The 26,873-nt window shown below is 36.0% G+C and overlaps 1 protein-coding gene across 4 annotated transcripts in view; it reads right to left on the bottom strand.

Moving 5' to 3' along the window:
- ZNF410 (zinc finger protein 410) overlaps positions 1-17,938 on the bottom strand; it is a 34,639-nt gene extending 16,701 nt beyond the window's left edge. For 3 of the 4 annotated variants that reach the window (XM_031952542.1, XM_012548196.2, XM_012548194.2), the window contains exons 1-5: positions 17,842-17,938; positions 10,460-10,641; positions 5,180-5,315; positions 1,743-1,961; positions 1,064-1,255 (exon numbers count right to left, since the gene is read on the bottom strand). In XM_031952542.1, coding sequence (XP_031808402.1) covers positions 1,064-1,255; positions 1,743-1,961; positions 5,180-5,315; positions 10,460-10,492 — 580 coding nt within the window. In that variant the 5' untranslated portion in view covers positions 10,493-10,641; positions 17,842-17,938. Of the gene's footprint in view, positions 1-1,063; positions 1,256-1,742; positions 1,979-5,179; positions 5,316-10,459; positions 10,642-17,841 lie in introns of all 4 variants that reach the window. The other variant, XM_031952541.1, reaches the window with a different exon arrangement.
- Between the last annotated feature and the right edge of the window lie 8,935 nt (positions 17,939-26,873).

Below are 26,873 nucleotides of genomic sequence, written 5' to 3' on the forward strand. Positions count from 1 at the left end.
CTGCAACAAACATTTTTGTACATATAGGGTCCTTTCCCCTCTTTTATGATCTCTTTGGAATACAGATCCAGTAGAGACACTGCTAGATCAAAAGTTATGTAGTTTTATAGCCTTGTGGGCACAATAACTTAAAAAAATTTTTAAATAATTTTTACATGTAACTGGAAAATATTTAACAAAAGAAATAAAATGAAATTTTTAAAATCATCTCTCCTCAATTTATTTTCCAGGTCAGTTGTTTTTCTAAATACGATGTTTTGCATTTTCTTCTACCCTCCCCATCCCATTCTTTAGATTTTGCCTTATGGTTTCTTGATATCTCATGGAGTCATTAGGTTACAATTGCCCATATCTAAATTTTTAAGGAATTATTTTCTTAACTTATATCTCAAATAAGTACATATATTTATACTTCTTTTTCTACTTGGTCAATTCTGCTTCTATGAGAAATACTACAAATATGATTCTCATTTTGGGTAGAAGGTTGGATTGGACACTTCCAGAGTCTTAATTAATACAAAACAGTTCTGGAAACATTATCTACTACATTCATGTCTCATTCTACTAAATTCCTTATCTTCTATTTCTCACCTATCCTCAAAAGGTTGCAATGTTTTCATCATTTCCCATTCTGGAAGAGTATACAGTATGAATTTGATAGCCAACAACTATTATTCTCCCTTTAGCCCACATTCTGAATTCACAAATACTACTCTACCAAAATACTTCAGTACATAACCCAATTTTCTACACAATACAACTAATAACAACAATGTAGAAGATGAGAACAGAGCCTTTAAGCATTTAATTCTACAGCTGCAATGAAAACACAAGATTATATATATAAAATAGGAAAACATTTATATGTGGCATTTCTTCTTCACAGAGATATTTATATCTACCAAGTCATCCCATTAACAATTATCTTAATAAGAGACTGAACCTACAAATTGTTCTTATACATAGTTTCTAACAAGAAGAACTACTTAATTTGTAAGATACTATACCAAGTTAAAGTAAGGTTTAACTAAATTAATTGGAGCAGTAAACAAAAAATTCTCACCATTGCTACTGGCTTTGGCACTCTTTGCCAACTGTGCCCGAGTAGCAGCAATCAGACTATCATGAGCCAACTCCTGAACCCGAATGAACCATGGCATACTGCTATCAGCACTGTCACTGGAGAGAAAATCATTCCCAGAATCCTCTGCTTCATCCTGGACAAATACTAAGTGCTCAGCTGAAGAGCCCAGGCCTGAAAAAGACAAAAGTATTAGAAGCAACATGGGGTCAAATAGAAACTTATCTTCTTTATATCAAGGCAAATTTCTCTTGTTCAGGTAATAAAGATATTGTGTCCTTAAAAAAGCTTGAGTGCTTCAAATGAAATTTCTAACAAAGGACATAACCATTTGAGTAGAGATGTTGAGGGAGACTGCAGAATTTTTCTGCATATTTAAGGTGAATTATGAGTTTTGCTTAGAAATGGGGGGACAGGCTAAGATACTCTTGAAATCTCTACTATTTTTATTTAAAGAGTTACTAACCATTTTACCAAAATCACACAAAAATTAGTGTTGAATCTAAGATTAAAACCTAACTCAATGGCCATAAATTAATTATAATTTCTTAGATACAAAATATAAATAAAATTTTATTTCACTGTGGCATCTGACATATTTATAATCCATAAAGTATTTTGTTTTTCTTAAAAGCAGAGTCTAGGACAAGGTAAAAGATACCTGCTCTTGTTAGATTAAGAAGGATAAAAGAAGTATTGTCACTTGGTTGAAGGTCTTGCAACAAGCTAGGAGACTCTGGAGTTGACAAAAGCTCAGGGGACTTCTGTACAGTGTGTGCCCTTGTTTCCTCTCCGTCAGGGCCTAGGTTCACTTGAAGGCTTCTCAAGACAGCAGAGGAAGGAACCTCCTTACAGGAGCTGGTAGGATTTGGAGTATCATCTAGTAAAGAGAAAATACTACCACTTTACATAGCATCTATTTCCGAGGAGCTCAGGACTATAATATACTCAATTCTTATCTTATAGCCTCTAATTACTTCTCTGGAGTAGGCAAAGAACAGGAATCATCTCTACTTTACAAAATGAGAAAATTGGCCCAGAAAGAAAAAGATGCTCCAAAACACGAATGGCTGGCAGAGTAGACTAAATAGCTTGACAGAACATATTGTGATTATTATAGAATATAGCCAATTGAAGTTAAATTACAGAATATAGCCAATTAAAACACCAAATTAAATCAAATGATGTTCTTTGCCCAAAAAATACATTCAATACAATAAGCATCAAATCATTAACAGAGCATTTCACAAAAAGCTCATGTCCCCAAAAAAATCTCAACCAGGGTTGAGAGGCAAGTAACAAATTTCTGCTAGATGGTAACCAAAAAGGGCAGCAATAGTTTAGGAAATAAACAGAAGTTTATGAAATCGAGGTACTTTGTTAACCTATTCAAGTAAATAAAAGTTATATAAGCCATTGCTCTTGAAGAATCTTTTTGGGACAAGAGATGGATTTTCACAACAGTCACTTATCACAGAATATATAAAATCCTCACGATTTGTTTTTATAAAATGAAAAAAAAGAATATTTTCCTCTTCTAAAAGGAGAAAATGGAATGCCTATAAGAATCAAAACAAAAGCTTAGAACAATGATCCTTACATTTCAAAATACAATCAATATTTAGTAATGCTTGGTAATTTTCATATTTGAAGACTCGATGTGTCTTGAAAAATATAACTACCCCCTGATCAGTTGAAATTTAAAAGTTGGGGGAGGAGGGGAGAGAAAGAAAAAGAAAATGGGAAATTGTTTATGTGTGTGTGTCTGTGTGTGTGTTTTGAAGGGAGGGGGAAGTATTCTTTCACTTCATCTTCCCAGATTCCAAGCCCAGAACTCTATCCACTAGCTGCCTGTCATTGGGGCTAAACAGGGAAGTTTTTTCTAGCATTGGTTCTACATATTCACCTTGCTGTTAAAAGTTCCGAATAGAATTTTGTCCCCTTTCTTATATTCTTGCAAATCACTTCCAAAGAGGGAAAATAATACTATTAGAAAACAGTAATAGACAGAAGGTGTCTTATATAAAATAATAAATTCATATTAACTAATAGCTTTTATTATGAACCTAGCCAGACTTAACATTCATAGCATGTACTATAAGTACCAAAAAATACAAAAATCACAGACTCAATTGAGGTAGGACTTAAAAGATTAGTTTCCTCCCTCCCCCCTATCCAATAGGACGCCTTCCATGGTATCTCTTAGTAGTCATCTAATCTGTGTGAATACATGTACTGGCTTGGAGTTTTATCATCAGTATTCTGTTCCATGTCTAAAAAGCTCAAATTTGTTATACTAGGCTAACTCTGTTTTTCTTGAGATTGCTACTCATTGTTCCCAAAGTTACAAAAAATAAATCTAATCCACATTCTATACTGCAAAATTAAGCTTTCTGAAGAGTTATCAGGAACTTTTTCCATAATAAAACACCTCAAATCCTTTTTAATCACATGACATGGATTCCTGACCTTTAACTTTGGTAATCCTCTAACTCACTCAGTTTGACAATGCCCTCTTAAAAGTGGTATCCAAGTGAATAAAAGACCTCAAATGTGTTCTGACCAGAGTGAAATAAAACTATTACTTCCTTTGTTCTAAATGTAGTCACAAAGGTTGAGTTTGACAATCATCTCATATTGTTCATTTATCACAAAATCAACCAAAGATAATATTCATTGTCATTTTCAACTTTGACTCAAAGAAAATATGTACCAGGTCTCTTCCCAACTTGCTGATTATTGTCAAGTACCAGCATTCTTTCACTCACCCAAGTTCACAATCTTAACATCATCTTTAACGCCTCCCTCACATTCACCTCATAATCCAACTTGTTCTAAAGCCCTGTCATTTCTACCTTTATAGCATACACACACACACACATACATACATCACTTATTCTCCATCCACAGTCACCATCCTGGTGTAGATCTTATTACCTAAAACTTAGGCAATTGTAATAGTGTTCTAGTTCATAATATCCATGTGTTTAGGCTCTCCCCATTTAGCTGTCAAACTCATTTTTCCTAAAGTGCAAGTGTGACCATGTCACTCTCTACTTAAACTCTAATAGATTTCCATGACTTCCAGGATAAAATATAAAATGTTCTGTTATGTATGTAATAGCCCGTTACCACCTAGTCTATCTTACCTTTCTAGTCTTCTTATACCTTACCCCCATACACTGGCCTACTTGTTGTTCCTTAAACATGACAACCTAACTACTCTATACCCTCTAGTCTATACCTTTTCACTGGTTATACCCCAATGTGTTTAACATTTTCCTCACTCCTTATCCTTTCTGGCCTCCCTGGGCTTCTTCAAGACTTAGCTCAAATCCCAACTTCTGCAAAAGTCATTTCCCAATTCCCTCCCAATAAGACCTTCCCTCTGAAATGACTTTCATTTATTACATACATATTCTTTATATCTATACGTCTAGTATGTATAGTTCTTATGCTCCAAAAGGCTAGGAATCTCTTGAACATATTTTCTCTAAGTGCTCTTACTACTCTTAACATTCTATTATTCCATGGGCAACATCTGGCTAGGATACTTCCTGTGTCAAACATGAAACAGACTGACGTTGCCAAATGGTTCCCTCTCTGGTCTATTTATCTTCCTTCTTTCCCCATAAGTGTCACAGGCAGGAGTCCAAGAGCAAATGATATAGTATCTAGAAAAAGCCTAGAGACTTCCAGACAGATTCTGCATCATATGGCAATATTTAATGCTACATATAAAATGCAAAAATAATAAGGTATATTTCTGTACTGCTGGATAAGACTATGCCAAAAATATCATGATCAAAGCGTTAGATGCCATGGTAACAGGAGATCTAGACATCAAGTCCAGCCTTAAAAGGTCCAAAATTGTTTCTTCATCTTTCCATATTCATCCATCAATTACCATAGAGATAAGACTTTCTCACTATACCCATTCAATTCATGAGCATTTTAGAATAATTTAAGTCCCTTTCAATGCTAAACCCTAAGCACTCACTAAGCATAAATAGTAAGTATTGAAAATATGTTTACAGATTGGTTGATTCTATCATCCTATTGCCATTTTGTTCATTTATTTGTGATTGTAAATGTTACCTGGTAACACGAGCCGGCTGCATTCTGAGGTCTCAGTAACAGGCAGCAGGGACAGACAAGTGATATCTTTAGTTTCAGATTCCACCAGACCTTGTCCCAGTGGTATTGACGTGTTCTGAACAAACTGGACCAGCAGCTGTTAAGGGGAAGAAGATAGAGAGGGAAATCAAATGAAGGGGTGCTATGAATCTCTGTGTGTCCCCAAAAGTGAGGGTATCATTATTAAAGGCTTAATAGTTTATCTCACTAACTATACCTGGAAGAGATAATGCAGAATTTTGACACAGTATTCAAAAAGAGGGTAAAAGAGGTCTGCTCTCATAAAAATGAAAAAGTTAGATAAAATAATTAAATATGGAAAAAATATTTTAGCCACTGCTTTCTTTCTGTTTCTTTTTCCTATGGGGGAAAAGATGTTTTGAAATTAAGATGGAATTGTGTTGATTTAAAAGACTTTGGAATTATGAAGTAGACCAGAGAATGAATTTAGGGAAGAGAAATTTGAGAGGAAATGAAGAAGCAGATAAAGTTATCAAGAATTTGAGCTAAAAAAATAAAGAGAGAATTCTGATGAAACAAGATAAAAAGTTAACTGGAGAAAGGAAAGGAGTTGATGTGATTATCAAGTTGTAGATAAAGTGCTAGAGGGAAAAAAGCAATTATGGAGTTGAAGAAGCTACTAACAAGATAAGACAAGGCCAGAGAATCTCATATTCAGGAGGCTTTCCTGTGTCCAGTGTCTTTCTCTGAATGTGAGAAGTTTGCATTTTTGTTATAACCAAGTATCTATATGCAAAGTACAGACTAAGATAATGCCTTTCAAAACAATCTCAAGTTTTTAATCTCACTCTACAAATTGGCAAATTAAACCTAAAAAATGGCAAAAGTCAATCTAATAAGACAAATGTATTGTCCTAATGAAAGAAGACTTATTAAACTGTATGATTACTACACACTTCTGATAACAAACATGAGTACAAAGGAATCTAAAAAGTACTGCTAAAGTTAATTAAGTCTTGTTTAAAAAAAACTGAACATCTTAGGGCAGAGGACATGTTTTCATTACTGCTGTTGATCAAAGGCAAGGGATTTGGAAGATAAAAACCTACAAGAAAGCATAGTACTGGTTAAAAAGATGAGATATGGATTTCTAGACTACTATATATGTGCTCCTGATATGGAACAGCATATACTTAACAAGGGATAGAAAAAATGTACTTACAGTGTTTAAAAATCTACTCAACTAAAAAGAAATGGGGGGGAGGGGAGAGAAAAATGTCTATGTTAAATCGCCAAACTAGACACCATTTAAATTCACTATAATGTATAAAGAATGGCAGTAGATATATTGTATTTAACATTTACTTAAACATATTTAACATGTATTGGTCTACCTGCCATCTGGGGGAAAGGGGTAGGGGGAAGGAGAGGAAAAATTGGAACAAAAGGTTTTGCAAAGGTCAATACTGAAAAATTACCCATGCATATATCTTGTAAATAAAAAGCAATAATTAAAAAAAAAAAATGGCAGTAGAAAAAAATTTTATGATAGGAAGAAAGTAAAAATAAAGTAGGTACATATCTTGGGAAGTGGCTGAATTATGATATTATAAATATAAAATTATTGTACCATAATAAACAAAAGTAAGGAAATCAGATAAAAGTGGCAAGAATTGCATGAATTAATTCAGAGCAAAAAAAGCAGAACTGGTAGGAAAGTGTATAGAATGGCTAGGAAAACATATTCAAAAACAAAAGCAGCTAAACTCTTTAAATACAATGACCAATCTTGGTCCTAGAGGAAAGATGAAGTTCACTTCTCTGTTTTCTGTAAAGAGGGTTAGCACTGTGTAGATATGTGGAATGTGGCCTACTGTCAAGTTTGATGATTACTGATTGACTTTATTTGATTTTATCTGGAGGATCCTCACAGGTTGGGGGAAGATATATATAATGAGAATGAGAAAAATAGTTTTGAAAACAGAGGCACAGCTAAAATAGTAATTACAAAAGATAATATAAATACCCACAAGTTCACAAGACACAAAATCTAAGAAAGAAACCAATAATAAAACCCAAGACCTTTAGATGTTTACACAAAAGTAGAAGTTACAAGCAAGATGAGTAAGGCAAGAAAATTTAAACTCATTATCATTGAGACATAAGATGAGACTAGACTAAGACTATGGATTTAGCAGACTTTAGAAATAGGATAAGAAAAAGGCAGATTTTAGAAACTGGATAGGTTAAAAATAGGTGAAATGGTATACTGTTTACACATATATACAAGCACACATGTACGTATACATATGCCTCTGTGTGTGTGGGGGGGGGAGGGCATGTGCATTAGTAAAATCTTTTAAACATCATAGGAGGGATATTATCTTCCCATCTCAACACTGAATCGTTTCTTCCTTTCTATTCAGCAGAAAGTATGGTTCATTATCTGTTTATTAGGCACAACTTAATGCATTTATGTACTTTTAAATGTTTTCATTTGTATATGGCATTGGTTCTATTTTCTTCAATAAAATTATATATTGAGGAAAACTGTTAATGCAGTGAAAATGACAAACTAGAGAGAGAAGAAAGCATAACAGATGCATCTGAGTGAAGACCAGTAAAGGCAGACACAGAAGGAATATAGTCATTGGAGTATATTATATCTACCTGACAAAAACACAAAAGGAGTTTACTTAAAACACAAACACACACATCATCACCATCATCCCTACCACCACCACCACCACCACCACCACCACCACCACCACCACCACCACCGTCACCAACTGCCACAACCAAACATTATAAGTCTTCTGGTATAGAAGCATGAAATATTAATAATGAATAAAACAAGTTATACTACATATTTTCATTTTTAAAATGATCCTTCCTTAACTAGTCATAACACATTATGCTTTTCTGTGCCCAAGAAGGTATTATCTAATTATACCTTAACCTAAGTGATGTGGTTTCTATTAGAGATAGAAAAGGCAAGATTTGGGAACTAATTCCACTGATGTGGTGAGAGTGTACGATAACCCCTAGATAACCCGTTATTCATTTCACTGCTGTATCCTCATGACATAAAGAATGGTGAGAAAGCCATTCGCCATCCCTACCCCCAGCACCCCATTCTCACCCTTTTATCCCTCCTCCCAGGCCTAAACAGGATATGTGTGAAACCTTTACTGCAAACTTACAGATGGACTGGGATGAATGTTGCACATAATAGGCAAGAATCTGTATATGTAGATTACTACACAGATTAATTTAAGCACTGATTAAAAAAAAGAAAGCATTAGGGGAAAAAATCAAGATGGTAAAAGGCCTTAAGATCAGGCCATATAAAAAAATGAATTGAATTAACTGAGAATGTTAACAAAAGAGAAATGTTAACTTGGAAAAAAAACAAGACTGAAGGTGAATTTAATATATTTTTCTTAAGTACCTGAAGGGCAGTAACGTAGAAGATTGATTTTTCTGGTTAGAATTCATTATTTGGCGAAAATTATTGGGAAAATTGGAAAGCAGAAATTGAACAAAGAACAATATCTTACAACTTGTAGTAAGATATAATCAAAATGTATCCATGGCCTACATCAAGAAGGCAAATAAGAGAAAATTAGAACATGAAACATATTACCTATCAGACTCATGGGTAAGGAACAATTTATGAATAAATAAAAGAAAGAGAGCATTGTGAGGTATAAAATGGATCATTTCAATTATACTAAATTAAAAGGGATTTGTGCAAATAAAACCAATGTAGCCATGGTTAGAAGGAAAGCAGAAAATTGGGGGAAATTTTTCATAGACAGCAGCTCAGATAGAGGTTTCATTTCTCAAATACAAAAAGAACTTTGTCAAATTTATAATATGAATGAAATTGATAAATGACCAAAGAATATGAACAGGCATTTTTTTGATGAAAACATTCAAGTTAAGGATTTCAAAGAAACTAATAAAAACAAAATCAAAATTATATAATCATGCTCTAAGCCATTATTAATTAGAGAAAAGCAAATTAAAACAACTTTGAAATATCATCTCACATCTATCAGATTGGCTAATATGATAGATATTCTTCAACTGGGGAATGGCTAAACAAGTTGTGAATTATGATTGTAATGAATACTACTCTGCTTACAAGAAATGATGAGTTGGCTGATTTTAGAAAAACCTAGAAAGACAAGAAATACTGAAAAGTGAAACGAGCAATATCAAAAAAAACTACATATACTGTTACAGAAATAATGTCCTAAGAACTTGAATGACTAATTCATTTTGAATATCCTAAACACTCAAACTGACTACAAAGGACCAATGAAGAAAGATGCTATCTCCCCCAAAGAAAGAACAGATTAAAAGAAGTATGTATAGCATGGTTGTGTGTGTGCACACGCCTGCCTATCTCTCTCTTTCTGCACAAGCATGCACAAAAACGTAACTCTTGTTTTTCTCTAGGTTGAGGAGAGGATGGAGATAAAAGTGTACAGCAGAGAATAACTTAGAAGGAAACATAGAAAAGCAGGATAGCTTTGAAAACAATATGTTTAATTTATTACAGTTTTCACCACACACACAAAAAAAGTGCAATGGGCTGCCCTAAGAAAAAATGGTTTCTCCCAAATTGCAGTCTTCAAGACAAGGCTGATGTATTATAGAAAAGATTTTTGTTAGGTACGGAGAAGGGATGATGGCCTCTCCCAAATCTGAAATTCCATGATTCCTAAACAGGAGTAGCAACAACAGGTCCATGCCCATCAATAAAAAACAAACAAAAATGGTTTATACTTCTGTATTATTTGAAATATTTTAGAAATACATAAAAAAGATATGGTATGGGGCAACTAGTTGGTGCAGTGGTTAGAGCACCAGCCCTGAAGTCAGTAGGACCCGAGTTCAAATCTGGCCTCAGACACTTTAATACTTCCTAGTTGTGTGATCCTGGGCAAGTCATATAACCCCAACTGGGCGGGGGGGGGGCAGGCACGTGAATACTTCCTAGTTGTGTGATCCTGGGGGGGGGGGAGGAGGGGAGAAGGAAAGAAGATATGGTATGTTTCTGGCAACATTATTACTTCTCAACCATGTAAATTTCATCATATTGTAAATTATCTATAGTAATTTCCAGTTAATTTAAACATACTTTGAGAAAGAGATAGGATAAAGCACTAATTTAAAATTCCTAAGGAAAACCTCTTTTGATAAAAGAATAAACAATAATTATAAGCCATGGCCCATGGAAAGAAGATAAATCCAGCTGATTATGCTTACCTCCGGTTTGGACTCTAACTCATCTGATAACATTGATTCAGCTTCCAAATCCTGTAACTGTTAAGGGGAGTTACAAAGCTCAACTAAGAGTCAATAACCACCTTCTGTTATTCTCATATTTTCCAAAAGAGTACAATGATCTTCTTGTAGTTAAGTTGTTCTGGGCAGTTAATCAATTTAACCTAAAACAGAAAATATAATCAGCTTAGAATTCCTGGTAAATAACAAAGACTCAAAATCAAAAGTTCTCAACCAAATCAACAATGCAAACAAGTTTTTGAAAAATCATCCCCAAAACTTATTATAACATCAAATTTTCATTAGTCACCCCCACATTTACCACTGTTATAATGATGAAGGGATAGTAGTAAACACTGATCACTGTCAATGTTATGTGTGACATCTTCAATTTATATTTAAGTTGTTACTTTCTTACAGGCCAAATTCTTTCAGAGACCGAGTCTGTGAGTCCATACTAGTTTGAATGGCTATTACCAGCAGGATGAAAAAAAATTTTTTTACCTAAAAAGCAGCATGTTCAGTATATATAAATCCTCAACAAATATTTGTTTTATTGAAATTCTTATTTTTCACCCTATAGAAATAATTTAGAAAATGTTTATGAAAACATTTTTTATTTTTTCTCACACAAAATTAATCACAAGTCCCCAAGTCCACCTTTCAAAATACCCTCACTCTCTTTTCAGATTCTTCCTGCATCTCTAACCTTACATGCAATGTTATTCTGTAAAAAAAAATTATCCAAATCCATCTTAGGAACCTACCTTTCAGTTGCTTTGTCTATCTTACCTTGTTCTCTTTTTCCTTAAACTTACTTCCTACCCTTGTATCACCTGGCATACTGCCTGAATATTTCCTTCAAGTACCACTAAAATAAGATCTGCTCCTGGGTCTATCTGTACAACTGGACATATCTCTATTGGGCATCAATAGTCAGTTATGCTTTTCTAGCGATTAATCTTGAGTCTCTAGGTTTTTTAACATGGCTACATGCCTACTTCTAAACAAATCAAGGAAATGAATCCCAAACCTAGAAGAAATCGGGAAATGACTAAAAAATATTTAATAAGTACTTCCCACCCTTTCTGTTTATTAGGTTTTAATGGAAACTGATTTTTTTTAGCTTCTAGGACAGACCTCTTTCTTTACCTAGTGAAAACTGGAATATTGGGAAGGAACAGACAGTGCTTAATAGGGGTCTCTGGAACAGTCACAATGTATCCTAAAAGTTGACAAATTCAGCTCTTTAAATAATATTAAGTATAATTTGCATCTATAAACCAAGTCCATTGCTAGTGATTTTTTTTAAAACTGCCAATTTAATGTTACTCAATAAACCATAATAAACTTACTTGAAAAGGATTTACATTTAAATTATTAACAAACACAAATTATTTCTAAAATATAATTTGCATCTACAAACCAAGTCCATTGGTCATTGGTAATGTTTTTTTTTTTTAAACTGCCAATTTAATGTTACTCAATAAACCATGATAAACTTGTTTGAAAAGGATTTATATTTAAATTATTAACAAATATAAATTATTTCTAACTTGCCAATTATTCCTCTTCAAATTCCCATCAGCTTATATTCTTTTTTTTCCTCTTTTTTGGTCACAATGTATATTCTGTTCTAGTACTGTTTTTCCCCCCTTTGCATGATTTCATAAGGTCTTCCTAAATTTGTTTATAATCTTCATATTTACCTAAGTTATATGACAGCTTCCCATTATGATAATGTGCAATTAATCAAGCCCTTATTTTTATAATTACAAATGTCTACTCACTAGCTTTTTGTACTTCCCATTAACCCCTTTGAGATCTCACCTCTTTAAGTTTTTCTGTATAAACTATACTAAGTATTTTATTGAATTCTATGAAGAAATCAGTTACTTTGCATAGTTTCATTCTGCTCAATTTGAATAATCAAAACAAATTTAAATATTTGAATTAATTTGGGGAACATTATCATTTTTATTTCACTAATTTTGCACAGCCAAAATGTCCCCTTCATTAGTTTTCTTCAATTATCTATCATTTCAGTTTCACAAGTTTTGTCCCATTCAAAATCATATATTACAGTATCCCAAAAGCCTCAATTTCTATGTTTATTGGTGGGCCAAATTAACAGAGTAAAAATGGATTGTTTTTTTTTCAAATTAACAACAATAAATAATTATTTTCATGATTATTAATTGAAGTTTTGAAGTTAATAAGCCTTAAAACTACACTGAATTTGAGACTGTGTGGGTGGACTGTGTATAACAATTCCCAAATATTTAATGGCTATTTAATGAGATTTTTAAAAATTATCTAAAACTTTACTGAAAAGATTTTTTCATGGTAAAACAGGAAAAGCAGGTATCGATGGGCTTAATCAGCATCACTGCAGAAAACATTCACAACAAATGAGATCACAGATCCAACATATAACATTAATATATCTCTTAAAGCCTGCAACTTTACTGAATATATTTCTAATTAACTTTTGGTTGAGACAGTCATGTTTTATATCACATCACCTGCAAATAATGACATTCTGACCCATTTTATCATTCTATTTATTTTTCCTGTCTTATTCCAACTACTAGCACTTGACATTGTGTCAGACAGAGTTCAAAATACTTTTTGTTTTATAACTTTTCAGATCCTAAATTTGTCAATTTTCTCTTCCTATTCAAACTATCTTGCATAATGTCCTCAGTAAAACCTAAGTTCTTTGAGGTTAGGGGCTTTTTTGTCTTTATAATACTGCTACAAAGTAGGTGCTTAAAAATGCTGAACTGAATGTTAGAGAATAAAAACAGCATAACAGAACCTACTGGATTACTTAACCCCAACTTCCCAAACCCTTTTAAATCAACTTAATTTAGTTTTCCCTACATCTATGAAGACATTTAAATACAATGAGAAAGAACTTGAGAAAAATTAAAGACTACACAGCTTCTGATTAGATAACTTGTTTGAAAATGGCCATAGTCAGCCCTTTCACTATGACACCTATCAAGGCAGGCACAACCAACTATAGTTACCCTTAGTCAGTAGGATTCCAACTCTTCAGACTCTCCCCTTCTCTCTGATACAACAATGTTGTTTTTTGTTTAATCTTAATGTTTGATTTAGGAAATATCAAAATCTTTACTTATTAATGAATCTAAACCAGACATAAAAGTCAACTATTTATATACAATCATAACAAGGAGATTTTGATCTTATGACATTCTTCATTCTTCACTTTCTATTCCCAAAATATAGCTGTTTTTCAACTACTACTTAGTTTATCAAAAAATGTTTTTATAGATTGCTGACATGGTCAGCAACTCTTTATCCAACTCTTACCTCCTAAAGCTCAATTCCAATCCCTGTTCTATTTTCTAATCTTTATATCCGCCCCAAAAGCCCACAATAGCTATAAAGATAATAGAAGCATGGTCAACAGAAAGGCCTGGTGAGACTTACATGAACTGATGCTGAATAAAATGGGCAGAACCAGGAGATCATTATATACTTCAACAACAATACTGTATAATGATCAATTCTGATGGACATGGCCATCTCCAGCAATGAGATGAACCAAATCAGTTTCAATAGAGCAGTAATGAATTGAAGCAGCTATACTCATTGAAAGAAGTCTGGGAGATGACTATGAACCATTACATAGAATTCCCAATCCCTATATTTTTTGTCCGCCTGCATTTTTTATTTCCTTCACAGGCTAATAGTACACTATTTCAAAGTCCGATTCTTTTTGCACAGCAAAATAAGTGTTAGGACATGTATACTTAGCATTGTATTTAATTTATACTTTAACATATTTAACATGTATTGGTCAACCTGCCATGGGGGGATGGGGAGAGAGAAAGAGGGGAAAAATTGAAACAAAAGGTTTGGCAATTGTCAATGCTGTAAAATTACCCATGCATACTTGTAAATAAAAAGCTATAATAAAAATACTGACAAGGATATAAGACCAAAATACTAGCTGAAAGTACCCCAATAACTATGCATATTCTTTTTTTTTGTTTTGTTTCATTCACATAAAGGGAAAAAAAAACTATTTGGTCCATTATCTGCATAGTAACACTTTTTTTAAAAAAGCATTAAGCACACTAGATTGCTAACTTTACTGTTATTCAATGGAATTTAAATATTGAAACAAAATTTCAGATTCTACAAAACTTTGCAATGAATGAACCCAGGGAATACTCTCTTGGATTATTCCACTGCATCTGGATTGTATTTCCCTAGCAATGTAACTTTTGAATCTATATTCCCATCTATAAAATAATGACAATACTTGACTATCCTTCACTATCATTCTCTCAAGCTACTATGCCTTTCACATTCAAAATCCCAGAAAATAAGTTTGTTACTTATTGTCTCTACTTCCTCTATTCTCACTCATTTCTCAGTCCCCTGTATTTTTACTTTTGGCCTTGTTGCTCAACTGAAACTTCAATTATTAACTTTCTCCAAAATTACCAATCTTCATTTAATTGCCAAACTCAAAGGCTTTTTCCTCAGTAATCATCTTACTTGATGTCTCCATGGCATTTAAGATTATTCATTAGTCTCCTCTATTGCAAAGTATGTATTTCTTTCTAACTGTCCAGTGGATCTTTCTAGAGCAGTCTTTGCAGAATTACATCCTACTTATCTACCTTTTTGTGGATGTATTTGTGGACTATCTTGGGTCTTCTCCTTTTCTATCTTTGCACTCTCTATAATCTCAACAGCTTTCAATTCAATTATCTTCCCTATAGCAATGACTCTCAAATCTATACATACAACCTTCACCTCTCTTTCTCCAGTTGTAAACATTAGATGTCAAAAGACATGATAAACTCAACACATCCAAAACAGAGCTCATTATTTTCCTTGTAAACCCATTTTTCTTATTAATTTCCTTATTTTCTGTTTACAGGAAGCCCCACAGTTTGTAAGATAAATTCCACTCAAACACACACCCCTCTCCTCATATCCAATCAGCTGCCAGATCTTGTTGATTTTATCGTTTAATATTCTCTTTATTCTTGCTCTTATCCCCACCTTACATCACAACTACTTTATGTCTCCATTATGATCATCACATTTGTGGATGATTTTGGATTATTAACTGGTCCTTGTATCTAATCTTTTTATTTTGCCAACAGTTGTCAAGTTAATATTTCTAAAATATAGGTAACCTAAAAAGCAAATCTTTCTTCTGCTCAAAAAGTTTCAAGGGCTCTATTTGTTATTTTCTCCCAGTTCCAGTCTCTTTCTAAGTTGATACTTTACCTCCTCTTAGTTTACATTCCTGCCAAACAGGTCTACTATATTTGAGCATATATGCTCAAATTTCTGGGCCTCCATGCAGGTATTGGTGCTTGGAGATGGGGCATTCTCCTTTGTCCCATTGCTCTCTTAAAGATCCAATTCAAATGCTACCTCCCTTCAACAAGTCTTTTCTAATTACTATAATTGTTAATGTTCCACCAATCATTGTGGATGTTTATTTTGACCGTACATTGTATTTATTTGTGTTAAGAATATTGTACCTCACCAAGAGAATACAAATTTCTTGAGGACAGGAACAGCTTTAATTTTTTATCCACAATGCCTGCCTAGCACATAGTAAGAACTAATAAATAAGGCAGCAATGGTCCACAACATAAAAAATATATTTTAAATACTTGCTTAATAGTCATCCATTAAAACATAGCAATGTACTTGCCTAAATTATTAATACAAATAAAATCTGAACGATACCAGTAGCTTGGGCCACAGGAAACAATGTCAACAGTATTTTAACAGATTAACAGACAAATCCTACTGATGATAGTGCATCTTGCAGATAAAACATTTTCAAAAGCCAAGAAATATGATTCATAAAGAAAACTGATAATTTCCAAATATTTGGATGGAGTTTAAAAGATCAACGAATTCTACTGATAATTATAGAATACTTGATACTATCATGTTAGAACCAATGAATTTCAGAATAGCAAAGGCCCTATCCTGTCCAAACCAACATAGACTAATTTAAGTTGGGAAGTGAATCAATCCCTGCATTTTACTAATTTAAAAATTTAAGACAAAAAAATCATTAAGTAGTTGCTTACCAAATGTCACCTAGCCGTTTAGAAGCAAAGCTAGTACTAACATTTCTTCTGAATCCTACAACACTGACCTTTCTTTATACAACACAACAGCAATAGAATAGTCTCTTTCAATCACAAAACAAATGTCCCTATTTTAAAACTGAATTATTTTTTATTTTCTGTATTTATGACATAAATAAACACAACACAAACATTCATAGGATCATAATTTTAAGAATACAAAGGGACTTTCAAGGTCACCAACCCCCTCATTTTAAAAGTTGAAGAAACAACCTCAGATTGATCAAGACTTGCCCACCCAACTAACTCAAACTGGAGAGGGAGTACTTATCCAAGGCTGGGGCCACTCAATCACCGAGGCTACTCACATGAATTTTGAGAAACCACTTCTATCAAAAATAAGGACCAAAATGTTCAACTTCAAGCATTCTCAATTTAAAACTGTCCAAGATTAGCTTCCAGGCTCGAAACAAGAAATGGATGAGATAGGTAGAAATTTTTAGGGTGCTGGAAGCTATAAGGAACTTTTTTTTTTAATAAAAATTAAAAAGTATCTCTTTTTTTCCCCTTGTTTGAGGGGGAACAAAACTCACTATGGTCCTGTTGAGTTCGAAAAAATTAAATGAAGGGGGGCGATTAGTGCAAAATGCAGGAAAAAGATTTCAGCCTTCAGCCACCTTGCCCCTTCCTTTCCCGTTCCCGGAATGACGGGCAGCTGCAGTCGGCCGGCTCACCCTCCCTCTAGCACGAACCTCCCCTCGGTGGACCCCCAGCGAGAACGGGGGAGCTGAAGACAGCACGGGATGACATGTCCAGCCCGGACGCGGCCTCTGCCAAGCGAGGAAAGCCACCCGAGGCCTCCATTTTTTCCAGAGCCCTCGGACAAGGAGCTCAGCTCGGGGGAGGGGGAGGCCGGGTGTGCCCGACATAGTAAACCAGCGTCGCCCTAGAGACCCCATCGGAAACCTCGGACACCCCGGGGCTTCAGGGCGCGCCTGGGCCCTCCGGGGGAGGAGGCCCGAGGCCTAAGACCGCAGCCCCGGAGGCCTCGGACAGGATGCCCCCCCACCCCACCCCCCACCTGGAGCGGGGCTGACTCCCGGGAAAGAAGTCTCCGGAGGGCAGCTTCCCTTTCCCCTCCCACTTTCCCTTCAAAGACCTGCAGCTACACCTTCCGCCTCCGCGCAGGCTGCCCCCCGCCGCGCGGCCGTCACCCGGGGCTGACTCGGAGCGGACGCAGATAATGCTCGCTCTCACCTTCTTGTCCTGGGCGGCCAGCAGTCCCCGGTCCCTGAGTCTGTCCAGAAGCGGGGCTTCCGGCTCCCGCCGGAAGCTGTTCGAGCGCGGGACAGGAAGTTTTAGTTTTCCCCCTCCCCGCCCCAACATCACGCCACGCTGGGGAGGAGTACATGACAGGCGTCCTTCGAGAGAGCCAGATCATTGGTTGGTGGTTAAGTGGAGGGGCGGACTCTAGCCGCCCACATCCAATCATATGCCGGATCTTTTTTTTTCCTACCCATTCAATACCTCTGTACTCAAAACACAGCCTTGGAGTCTGGCGTGTTGTGGGGACCTGGGGTACCAAGTTGGGGGAAGGGGCAGGTGCTGAATCCAAGCCTTCAGGGCTGCTGCTCTGCTGATCTACAGAAAGCATTAAATCAGGGGTGACTCAAATGCGTGTGATATATGATGGCGATAGATTATTCTTGTGCAATCAGAAAAGACGGGGCGAACCAGGAGAACGTGGTACAAACAGAGTAACTGAAAGCCTTAGCTGCCCTGATGAAGACAGTGATCCAAGGCGCTATCCGCTTTCAGAGACAACTGATGGACTCTAACTGCAGTTTGAAGCGTGCTTCTCGCTCCATCTTTTCCTGCTAATGTGGAAAAGGTTTTGCATGATTTCGTTTGTGTCCCTGATATCCTATTGCTTCTCTTCTCAGGCAGGGAAGGAGCCGAAGTGAAAAAGTGAATTGAGAACTCCAAAAAAAGTAAATAAAAAAATTAAAAATCAGTTATAAAAAAAGAGCGATGAATATTGAATGAATGAATGCGTTTTAAGGATGGAGGAACAGAGGAGGAAACAGACTGCCAGAGGTGATTTGCCCATAGTCACAGAACTAATAAATATCTCTGGCTAGATTCAAAAGCTGGTCTTTCTTACTCTAAGCCCCATGCCCGAGACACTGCCTTGCGGCTTTAGTTTCCTCATCTATAAAATGAAAGGGTCTGATTCCATCAGTATCATCTAAAATCCCTTGTGAAGTCCAGGCTAGCTCCCTGGACGCCTCAGATCAGCCAGAGTCAGAATAAGTAAAAGTCCTTGGTCTTTAAGGGGAGAAGTGAAGGAGATGGATGAAACTGCCACAAGCTCAACACCAACCTCCCTTCTCCTGGTCCTGCTGCAAAGAGAGTTCTCTGCCCTCTCACTCCGCCCCCTAATGCTTACCTACAATTCTCTTAACCCCAAACAATGAGCCTGCGTTAGCTGAAAGAAGAGCAACTCCAAACATATGCTAATAGTTACTGTCCAATGGGTAGTTAGCCTTAAGTGCTTGGTTGTCTGATTCAAGTACACCTTTTAAGAATTTCAGACCTTTACAATCCCTTGAAAGTTAAAATTTATTTAAAAATTAAAAATCAAATTCCATATGCTCCTAATAAGATCCCATTTGATCCTTATAATAACCTATCCTCTTTTAGAAATAAAGTAACCGAGGTTGCCAAAGGTTATATGACTTCCTTAAAGTCACCCAGGTAATTTAAGTTTTACAACTACTACTAATAAACTACAGTATTTTTATCCACTGGGCCACATAGCATCACTATTTGCTGAGCACTGGGGATACATAAGAAAAGCAAGACTTTTAAGAAGTTCTTATTCTTTTTTTAAACAGTATTTATTTTTTAAAATATATACAAAGATAGTTTTCAACATTCACCTTTGCAAAACCTTGTGTTCTAAGTTTCCCCCCCCCAACCTCTTCCCCAAGACAGAAAACAATCCAATATGGATTAAATGTGCAATTCTTCTAAACATATTTCCATATTTGTTATCCTGGGCAAAAAAAAAAAAAAAAATCATATCAAAAGAAAAAAAAAAAACAAGCAAACAAACAATAACAAAGGTGAAAATACTATGCTTTGATCTACATTTAGTCTTCAAGAAGTTTCTATTCTAATGAGGAAGATAAAAACAAGGTTTCAGCTATAATTCTGTAATGTTCAGGCTAGCTTTCTGGAGGTCCTTCTGAGGGGCCTTGGCCTTTAAGTGGAGAAATGATGAAGGCAGGAGAGCCAGGAGGATGGTCAAAAATGGAATGTCTCATTTCCTGTCCTTCTTAGCCCTTAAATATCTTGGTATGATTATATCATTACAGCACACTATGTATATGTGAACTAGAGAGCCATTACATAATCATACTAAGTATATGCGTACTACCATCATCTCATCAACTCTACTGAGTTAACACCTTGTTATAAGTATCCTTGTTTCAAGTATACTTCTCCAGAGCTCCAGCCCTTTACGTCATTCAATAGCATTAAACTCTTTTGACAACAATTACTGACATTTGTAATGGCGACTTTATAGTACCTTCTTTTTCTTTCTTTCTTTCTTTTTTTTTTTTTTTGTTTTTTTATAAGAACTCTGTAAAATAGATAGATGAGAGAGTTTCATCCACATTTTACAGATGAGAAAACAGATGCTGAAAAATTAAATGATATGTCCATCTTGCATGGCTAGTAAGTATTTAAAGTAGTAATGAAACTTAGGTCTCAATTCCAAATACAGTTCAGAAACTTGTGAATATAGTTTCCTACAAATTACAATGTGTTAGAGCTAAAAAGCCTAATGAAATTCATCCAAATGAACTCCCTTATTTTATATATGAAAAAACAGATGCTAAAAGATTTAAATGAAAAAAAAAATTAATTAGTTAATTAGAAAATAACAAATTTAAGTGACTAGCCCAAAGTTATACATGACAAGTACTGATACTAAGACCTGATTCTAGATTTGTTTACATGTTAATTATTTTTCCTTCTACACTTCTCTGAGAACACTAATCATGTTTTTTAATTCCATAATAGTCAAACATAAATTCTATGATTAATTTATTAACTAGTAGAATATTAGACTTGGAGTCAAAATAACTGAATTTAAGTCCTGACTCTGCAATAACTTGCAAACAAGTTATTTTACTCTCTGGGATTCAATTTGAATTAAATAATCCCCAACTTTTCATAACTTTCTATTTCATTTCTATCAAAAATCAAATTGGTTTCCAAACTTCAGAGCACTTAAAAACTAAATATGCACAGCTTAATGAAAATACACCACAATATATACAGCATAATCACATATGCCATTCATTTTCAGTTTTAAAAATTCTTTTATAAATAAACATCAACCAAAAAAGACAGATGAAACAGTGAATCAAAGATTTACCTTCAAATCTTTAGACTTTAACAATCAGAATCAAACAAAGCAATCAAAGAAAACTGGAGAAATACTTGGGATTAGTTGGACCAAGATTTGACCATTTGATTTTCCAAACATATTAGCTGCATTTTTTAAAAAAGTTCCCATTTTATCGCATTTAGATAACTTAATAGATTTAGATAATTGTTATTTAGGAAATCTTTGTTTAGTATATCTTTTTAAAATTTCTATGAAGTCCTAGATTTTTTCTTCATTGCATTATCATTTACTATTAGTTTTGTTTCATTATGGTCCATAATTATGGAATGTGTGTGTGTGTGTGTGTGTGTATACACATAAGCCTGTTTTGATTTTTTTTTAAGTTTTATTTTTTACTTAACCAAGCCCAAAACCCATTGGCGGAATTCTTGCCTGTGTGAGAGGTGAGACACAGTTGGTAGAAGCAGGTCAGAGGAAAGATTTCATCTGTATCTTTGGATGCTTTTCTAATTCAATCCAATAAACATTTATTAAGCACCTACAAAGTGCCAGGTACTATGCTCAGTGCTAGAGATACAATTAATTTTAAAAATTGTCCCAAGCTCTCAACAAGTGCAAAATCCAAGTACCAGCCTGCTTTTATAGACAGTAGAACAATTTACATATAAGGAGATGGGGATAAGTGTTATCTCAGCTCCTCCCCCTAACAATATCATTGAAAGATTAGATTAGTTCTCCCCACAGATAGTGCTTTGTAATTGCTGAGTCAGCTCAATTGTGCTCTACTTTTTATGACCCCATTTGGAATTTTCTTGGCAGACATTGGAGTAGTTTTCGTGGGGTTCTAGTGGCAGAGAGCTGTGGAAATCCCCTTTTGATGGGAGGCGCAGGTTCTTCATGAAAAAAATTCACAAACTTGAAGAGTTTTAGATGGCAAAAATGGAAGTTTATTGTTGGATGAGAAGTCAGCTTTGTGAGAAAAAACTGACTTCTTCGGTGGCAAAGTCCTATTAAGGAAATGGAGGCTGGCACTGAGAAGAGATTGTCTTCTCATCGGGATGAAATTGCTTTGAAGGCTTTTTCAGCCTGAATTTGAATGGAGATCCTGCTATTAATGGAGGCAATTTGCCTTAGAAATGGACCAGCCAGGAAGATATGCTGTCATAGACTCTCTGGAGTTTGGGATAGGGATGGGGGGGGAGGGGGGAAGGGGGGAGTGTCAGGAATCAAAGGGGACAGAATTTCAGTGTTAATCTTACACAGTTTCACACCCCCAACAGTTTGCCATTTTCTTTTCCAGCTTACTTCACAAATAAACAGAGGCAAATAGAAATAAGGTCACACTAGTATTTGAGGCTTGATTTGAATTCATATAGATAAATGTTCCTGATTCCAAGTACAGTGCTCTATCCACTTCATCACCTAGCTGCCCAATAGACAGTTCTAGCTTTATGTAAATTCACATTAAGCAAATTCAACTTCATGTAAAGAATTCTGGGGGAAAAAAGCCACTCTAAAAACACCTTTGTTATCTTTACTATACAGTAACTATGCTCTGTCTCTGTTCCTAGCCCTTGGCTCAGTACTCCAAGGCCTCTCCACCCTCTCCAAACCAACCAAACAAAAAAAGTCTCCAAGTGAAAGAATGGAGAGACAGCTATCACTGTTGCTGCAGCTGAGACTTCCACTATCAAGAGAGATCTTTGTCCGGCTTTGTCAACCTGCCTGAAAGTGTGACCCTGAGTACTGTTGTTATTTGTCCATTAGTCTGGAAGAGAACCATGACATCAGGAAGGTGATGTCATGACATGCAAATGAGTTGGATTTAAGTGATTGAGGGCTGTGCAAAGTCACCAGCCTCACTCTTTCTTCCAGAATCATCTGGTTCCAGTGATCAGATATAGATCAGGATGACTGGAGATTGTCCCAGATGCAGTGAGGGACCTCGGCCTTTCTAAGTGAAAGTCTTTTAACAGGTCTCATTTTGACTGGCATCCATTTACTGATTGTGGATAAGTAAGAAAGAAATGGAACAAAGAATAGCCTGTTTTAATTAGTCACCAAAAAAAAAAAAAATCAGTCTGGGAGGGGAAAATCCTCATGGTTTCTGGTCAAACAGAATTGTTATTTACATTCACAGAGCCATTCAGGGTCCAAACAATGATCAAATAGGTTTGACTTGGGACTTATTGTTGGCCAATCTAGGAGAGTGGAGTGATTTGGGTTTAAAGCATGGTACCTTAAGGAAGAAATATAGTACACAGGAAGGAAGTAAGAAGGGAGGGAGGGAAGAAGGAAGGAAGAGAGGGAGAGAGGGAAGAAAGGAGGAAAGAAGGAAGAGAGGAAAGGAGGGAAGGAAGAAAAAAAGGGAAGGAGAAAGAAAGGAGAGAAGGAGGGAGGAAGGACAGAATACTATGTTTTTGTCCTTGAACCAGCCTTTTCCCCTTCTTCTCCTGTTGAGAGACACAAAACAGACTTTGTTTCCACAAAAGGCTATCTGATTTTACTAAACTGAAGTGCTAGCTAGCAGGAGAAATTAAGCAAAACAAGATATCCAGGTTCATTTTAATGGTCATACAATGCCTATGGTGGAAAGGGAAACATACCAAGGGGCAGTATGAACAAGACTGACTGGGAGGCTGTATAATCTATAGTAATTAGCCAAAGGGGAAACAGAGAGGGGACTTCGCAGCTGAACAGGTATAAAAGTGCTTGCTCTCTCTTTGGTAAGGTGTGTCTATTTTATACAACACCTGCAGTTACTTAATAAAATGGATTTTAAATTCATCCCTCCCAAGTCCAACAAAGTTATTTTCACACTCTTTGGTTGTGTCTGGTCCCCATATATCTGCCCAGTGTCCTTGAACCATGTGCCATCACAGGCAGCTATGCCAAGGGAGGTCCCTTGGCCTGGTATGATTCCTGCTGTTGTCCTCTCTGCCCGCTGAAAAGACATTCTTTTTTCAATGTAACCTCTCTTTGTCTCTCTCACACATTTCCCTAACAGGACCTTACCTCTCTTTACCTTTCTATCAAAATTTCTCTGCTAGAAACGTTCTTTTTCTCTGCTAGACCTTTACTCTCTGCCGGGACCTTGGCACTTGGAAGTTAGTCTTTCTAGCAAAGGCAAAATGCCTTATGCCAAGTGCCAATAAGCTTCTTTTGCCAGTCTAACTTTTCAGGTTCATAAATTCATTTACGAAGGACTTGGGCGGACCAGAAGAAGATTCCCACAAGTCTCTGTCCTGCATCAAACCTCATCATGGTGAACTCTAGCCAAATCCATCCTGTTCTCATTGACAACCTCATCACATATATAAAGGGAGGCTAACTTCTTGCTTGTTCAGCTTACTCAACTCAAAGGATCCTGCAGATAAAGTATCCTTCCCTCCCTAAGCAGGGACATTCTTGCCCTGCTAATAATCTTTATGACCAAAGCACCTTCATTACCTTGAATTATAAAAGAGTTAGCCCATAAGTACAAGAACTAGGGTTAAAAAGCATAGTGGAGTTAAGGGGCAATAACAGACAGCAGAAGGATAAGGATTAAGATACCAGGAAGCAAAGTACGATGGCAGACTGACCCAAAGGAGAGCAGCAGCCATGAGATGGCCCATAAGTACATTTATCAGGGACATGACTGGGATTTCTGACAGGACACAGCAAGATAAGACTACCCAAGATCCCTACAGAGGATAGATCTCAGGGGTTTGCCATAACTTGGATTTCTAACTGGAAGACCTGCCCAGAGGGTAGGACCATAGGCCTATGATCTCTATCAGCACTTCTTCCTGCTTGCCTCAGACATCAGTTCTTTAGTTTCTCTCTAGCAAACTCACCATTCAGAACCTGACCCACCAGGGCTTCTACTTTATCCTAATTTACCTCTTTCTCTGGTTAACATCAGCATACTTATATTCAAAGATCCCCCATGAGGGATCTTTTGTATTCAAGAGTGCCCCTGACCTCTTGTCTTATCTGCTAACATGACTAATAAAATGATTATTTATCCAGAAACTTTGTCTCTCTCAAACTTTGTATAATCCCAGTAGAGGCCTTGGGCCATTTCCTTCCTAGGACAATATGCAGTCCTATTCTCATAGGTCTTGGTTCTTTAGCTGACTCCTACTTAAACTCTATAGTTCATTATGATTCTTTATGTTGTGCCACAGTTCCCTTTTATTGTCCTGACTCAGCTTCCCTAATTGTCTTGCCTCAGTTTCCCTAATCGTCCTGCCTCAGTTTCCCTGAATTGTTCTGCCTCAGTTTCCCTAAATTGTTCTGCCTCAGTTTCCTTGAATTGTTCTGCCTCAATCCCCTTGGTTGCAACCCCCCTTTTTTGCTCATTAGAACTGAGATAATTAGGGCTGTAGAGATCTGACATTCCAGAAGATAAGACTCCAGATGTCCTATCTCAGATACCTAATTGGCATTGTCTATATCTCTAAGTTTCAGACTTCCTGGCTCTAGTTGGATACCTCTTAAGTCCTCCCAATTTGTAAGAAACCCCAACCTGTCAGAACTGGATTGATGGTCCCTGCCTGGAGATTCCTGATCACCAGATTTTGGACTTCCACCCCCTGCATTTGTCTATCTACCCGAGCTTTATGTCACGAGAACTCTCATTTGCTGCTGGATGCTATGAGACATCAGCCCTGGGGGCAACATACCCCGAGTACAATCTCTCCCTCTCAAATAAAATATTAAAAACTCTCTAATCTCCATCTTGCCTCAGTTTCTTTGGCATTACATATAAGGGGTAATTATTGTAAATAATTTACTATACTCATCTAGGATACATATTTAGTCAGTCATCTAATAATAGGTATAAGGATAAGTAGTGTATTAATCCATATTTTGTATAAATTACATAGGAATATAGGTTCTAATAGAAGGGCCTTATAATAGGCCTCAAACTTTAATGTAATGTTCACTACTTGTTTATCAGCTTTGGAGCTTACTTTTGTAACCACAAGAATGCTGACATGGATATCTCCATTCTATTTTGCTAATTCCATGACCAAACCAAGCATGGGCAGCATGTGTATATTAAATTATCCCTATATGTTCTTGGATCATGTGTATAACGCATACCATTTTCTCTTGCCCATCCTAAGGAAAAGCTTATCCATCTTGTGATCACCTAATCAGCAGAGACATTCCCTGCTTTACCCAACTTGTGACTCTGTTGAGACATTATTTTTTATTTTAGCTTAAATGTCATAGGTCAACTAATGATATTCTTTATTTCTTATAGCTGCATTAGAATATTTAAGTAATAAATCTGGTATTAAGCCTTCTTAAAATAAGGTACTGGAAGGAGGGGATGTCTCAGGCCATGAGGAAGATCTGGAGTCCACTTCATTAGAAGAGTCCAGGTCCCTTTAATAAAGTGTATTGGCTCAGAGTTCTACTTCAGTTGTTATTCAGAGTGATTTTTGTCCCATCTGCCTCAGAATGTGTTCTTTCAATTAGGCAATGAAATTAATCTGAAGAACCTTGTATATTTTAAAGATCAGAAGAGTGAGTCTCTATGGGTCTAGGAGCCAGTGTTCATGACAGGTTTTGCACTGATCCCAGTATCACTGCAGGATGTGATTTTTGATAGCAATCTTAAGGACCCAGTTCAGTGCAAACTGAGATAAGGATTTATCTGACAGTCATGCTACATTTGGATATGAAATCAGTAGGACCAATAGTACATAGAACTATGTCTGAGACTACTTTTCACAGAGAATGAGGTAGTAAAGGAGGAAGTATTTCCCTGAAGTATTAAAGGAGAAGCTAGTATTTTTGTTGTTATTATATCTTCAAAGTGAATATCCCTTTGTAAAAGCTAATTGATAACTGCTTAAATGGAATAGTA

This window comes from Sarcophilus harrisii, chromosome 2 (genome assembly GCF_902635505.1).
Source record: "Sarcophilus harrisii chromosome 2, mSarHar1.11, whole genome shotgun sequence".
Lineage (NCBI taxonomy): Eukaryota > Metazoa > Chordata > Mammalia > Dasyuromorphia > Dasyuridae > Sarcophilus > Sarcophilus harrisii.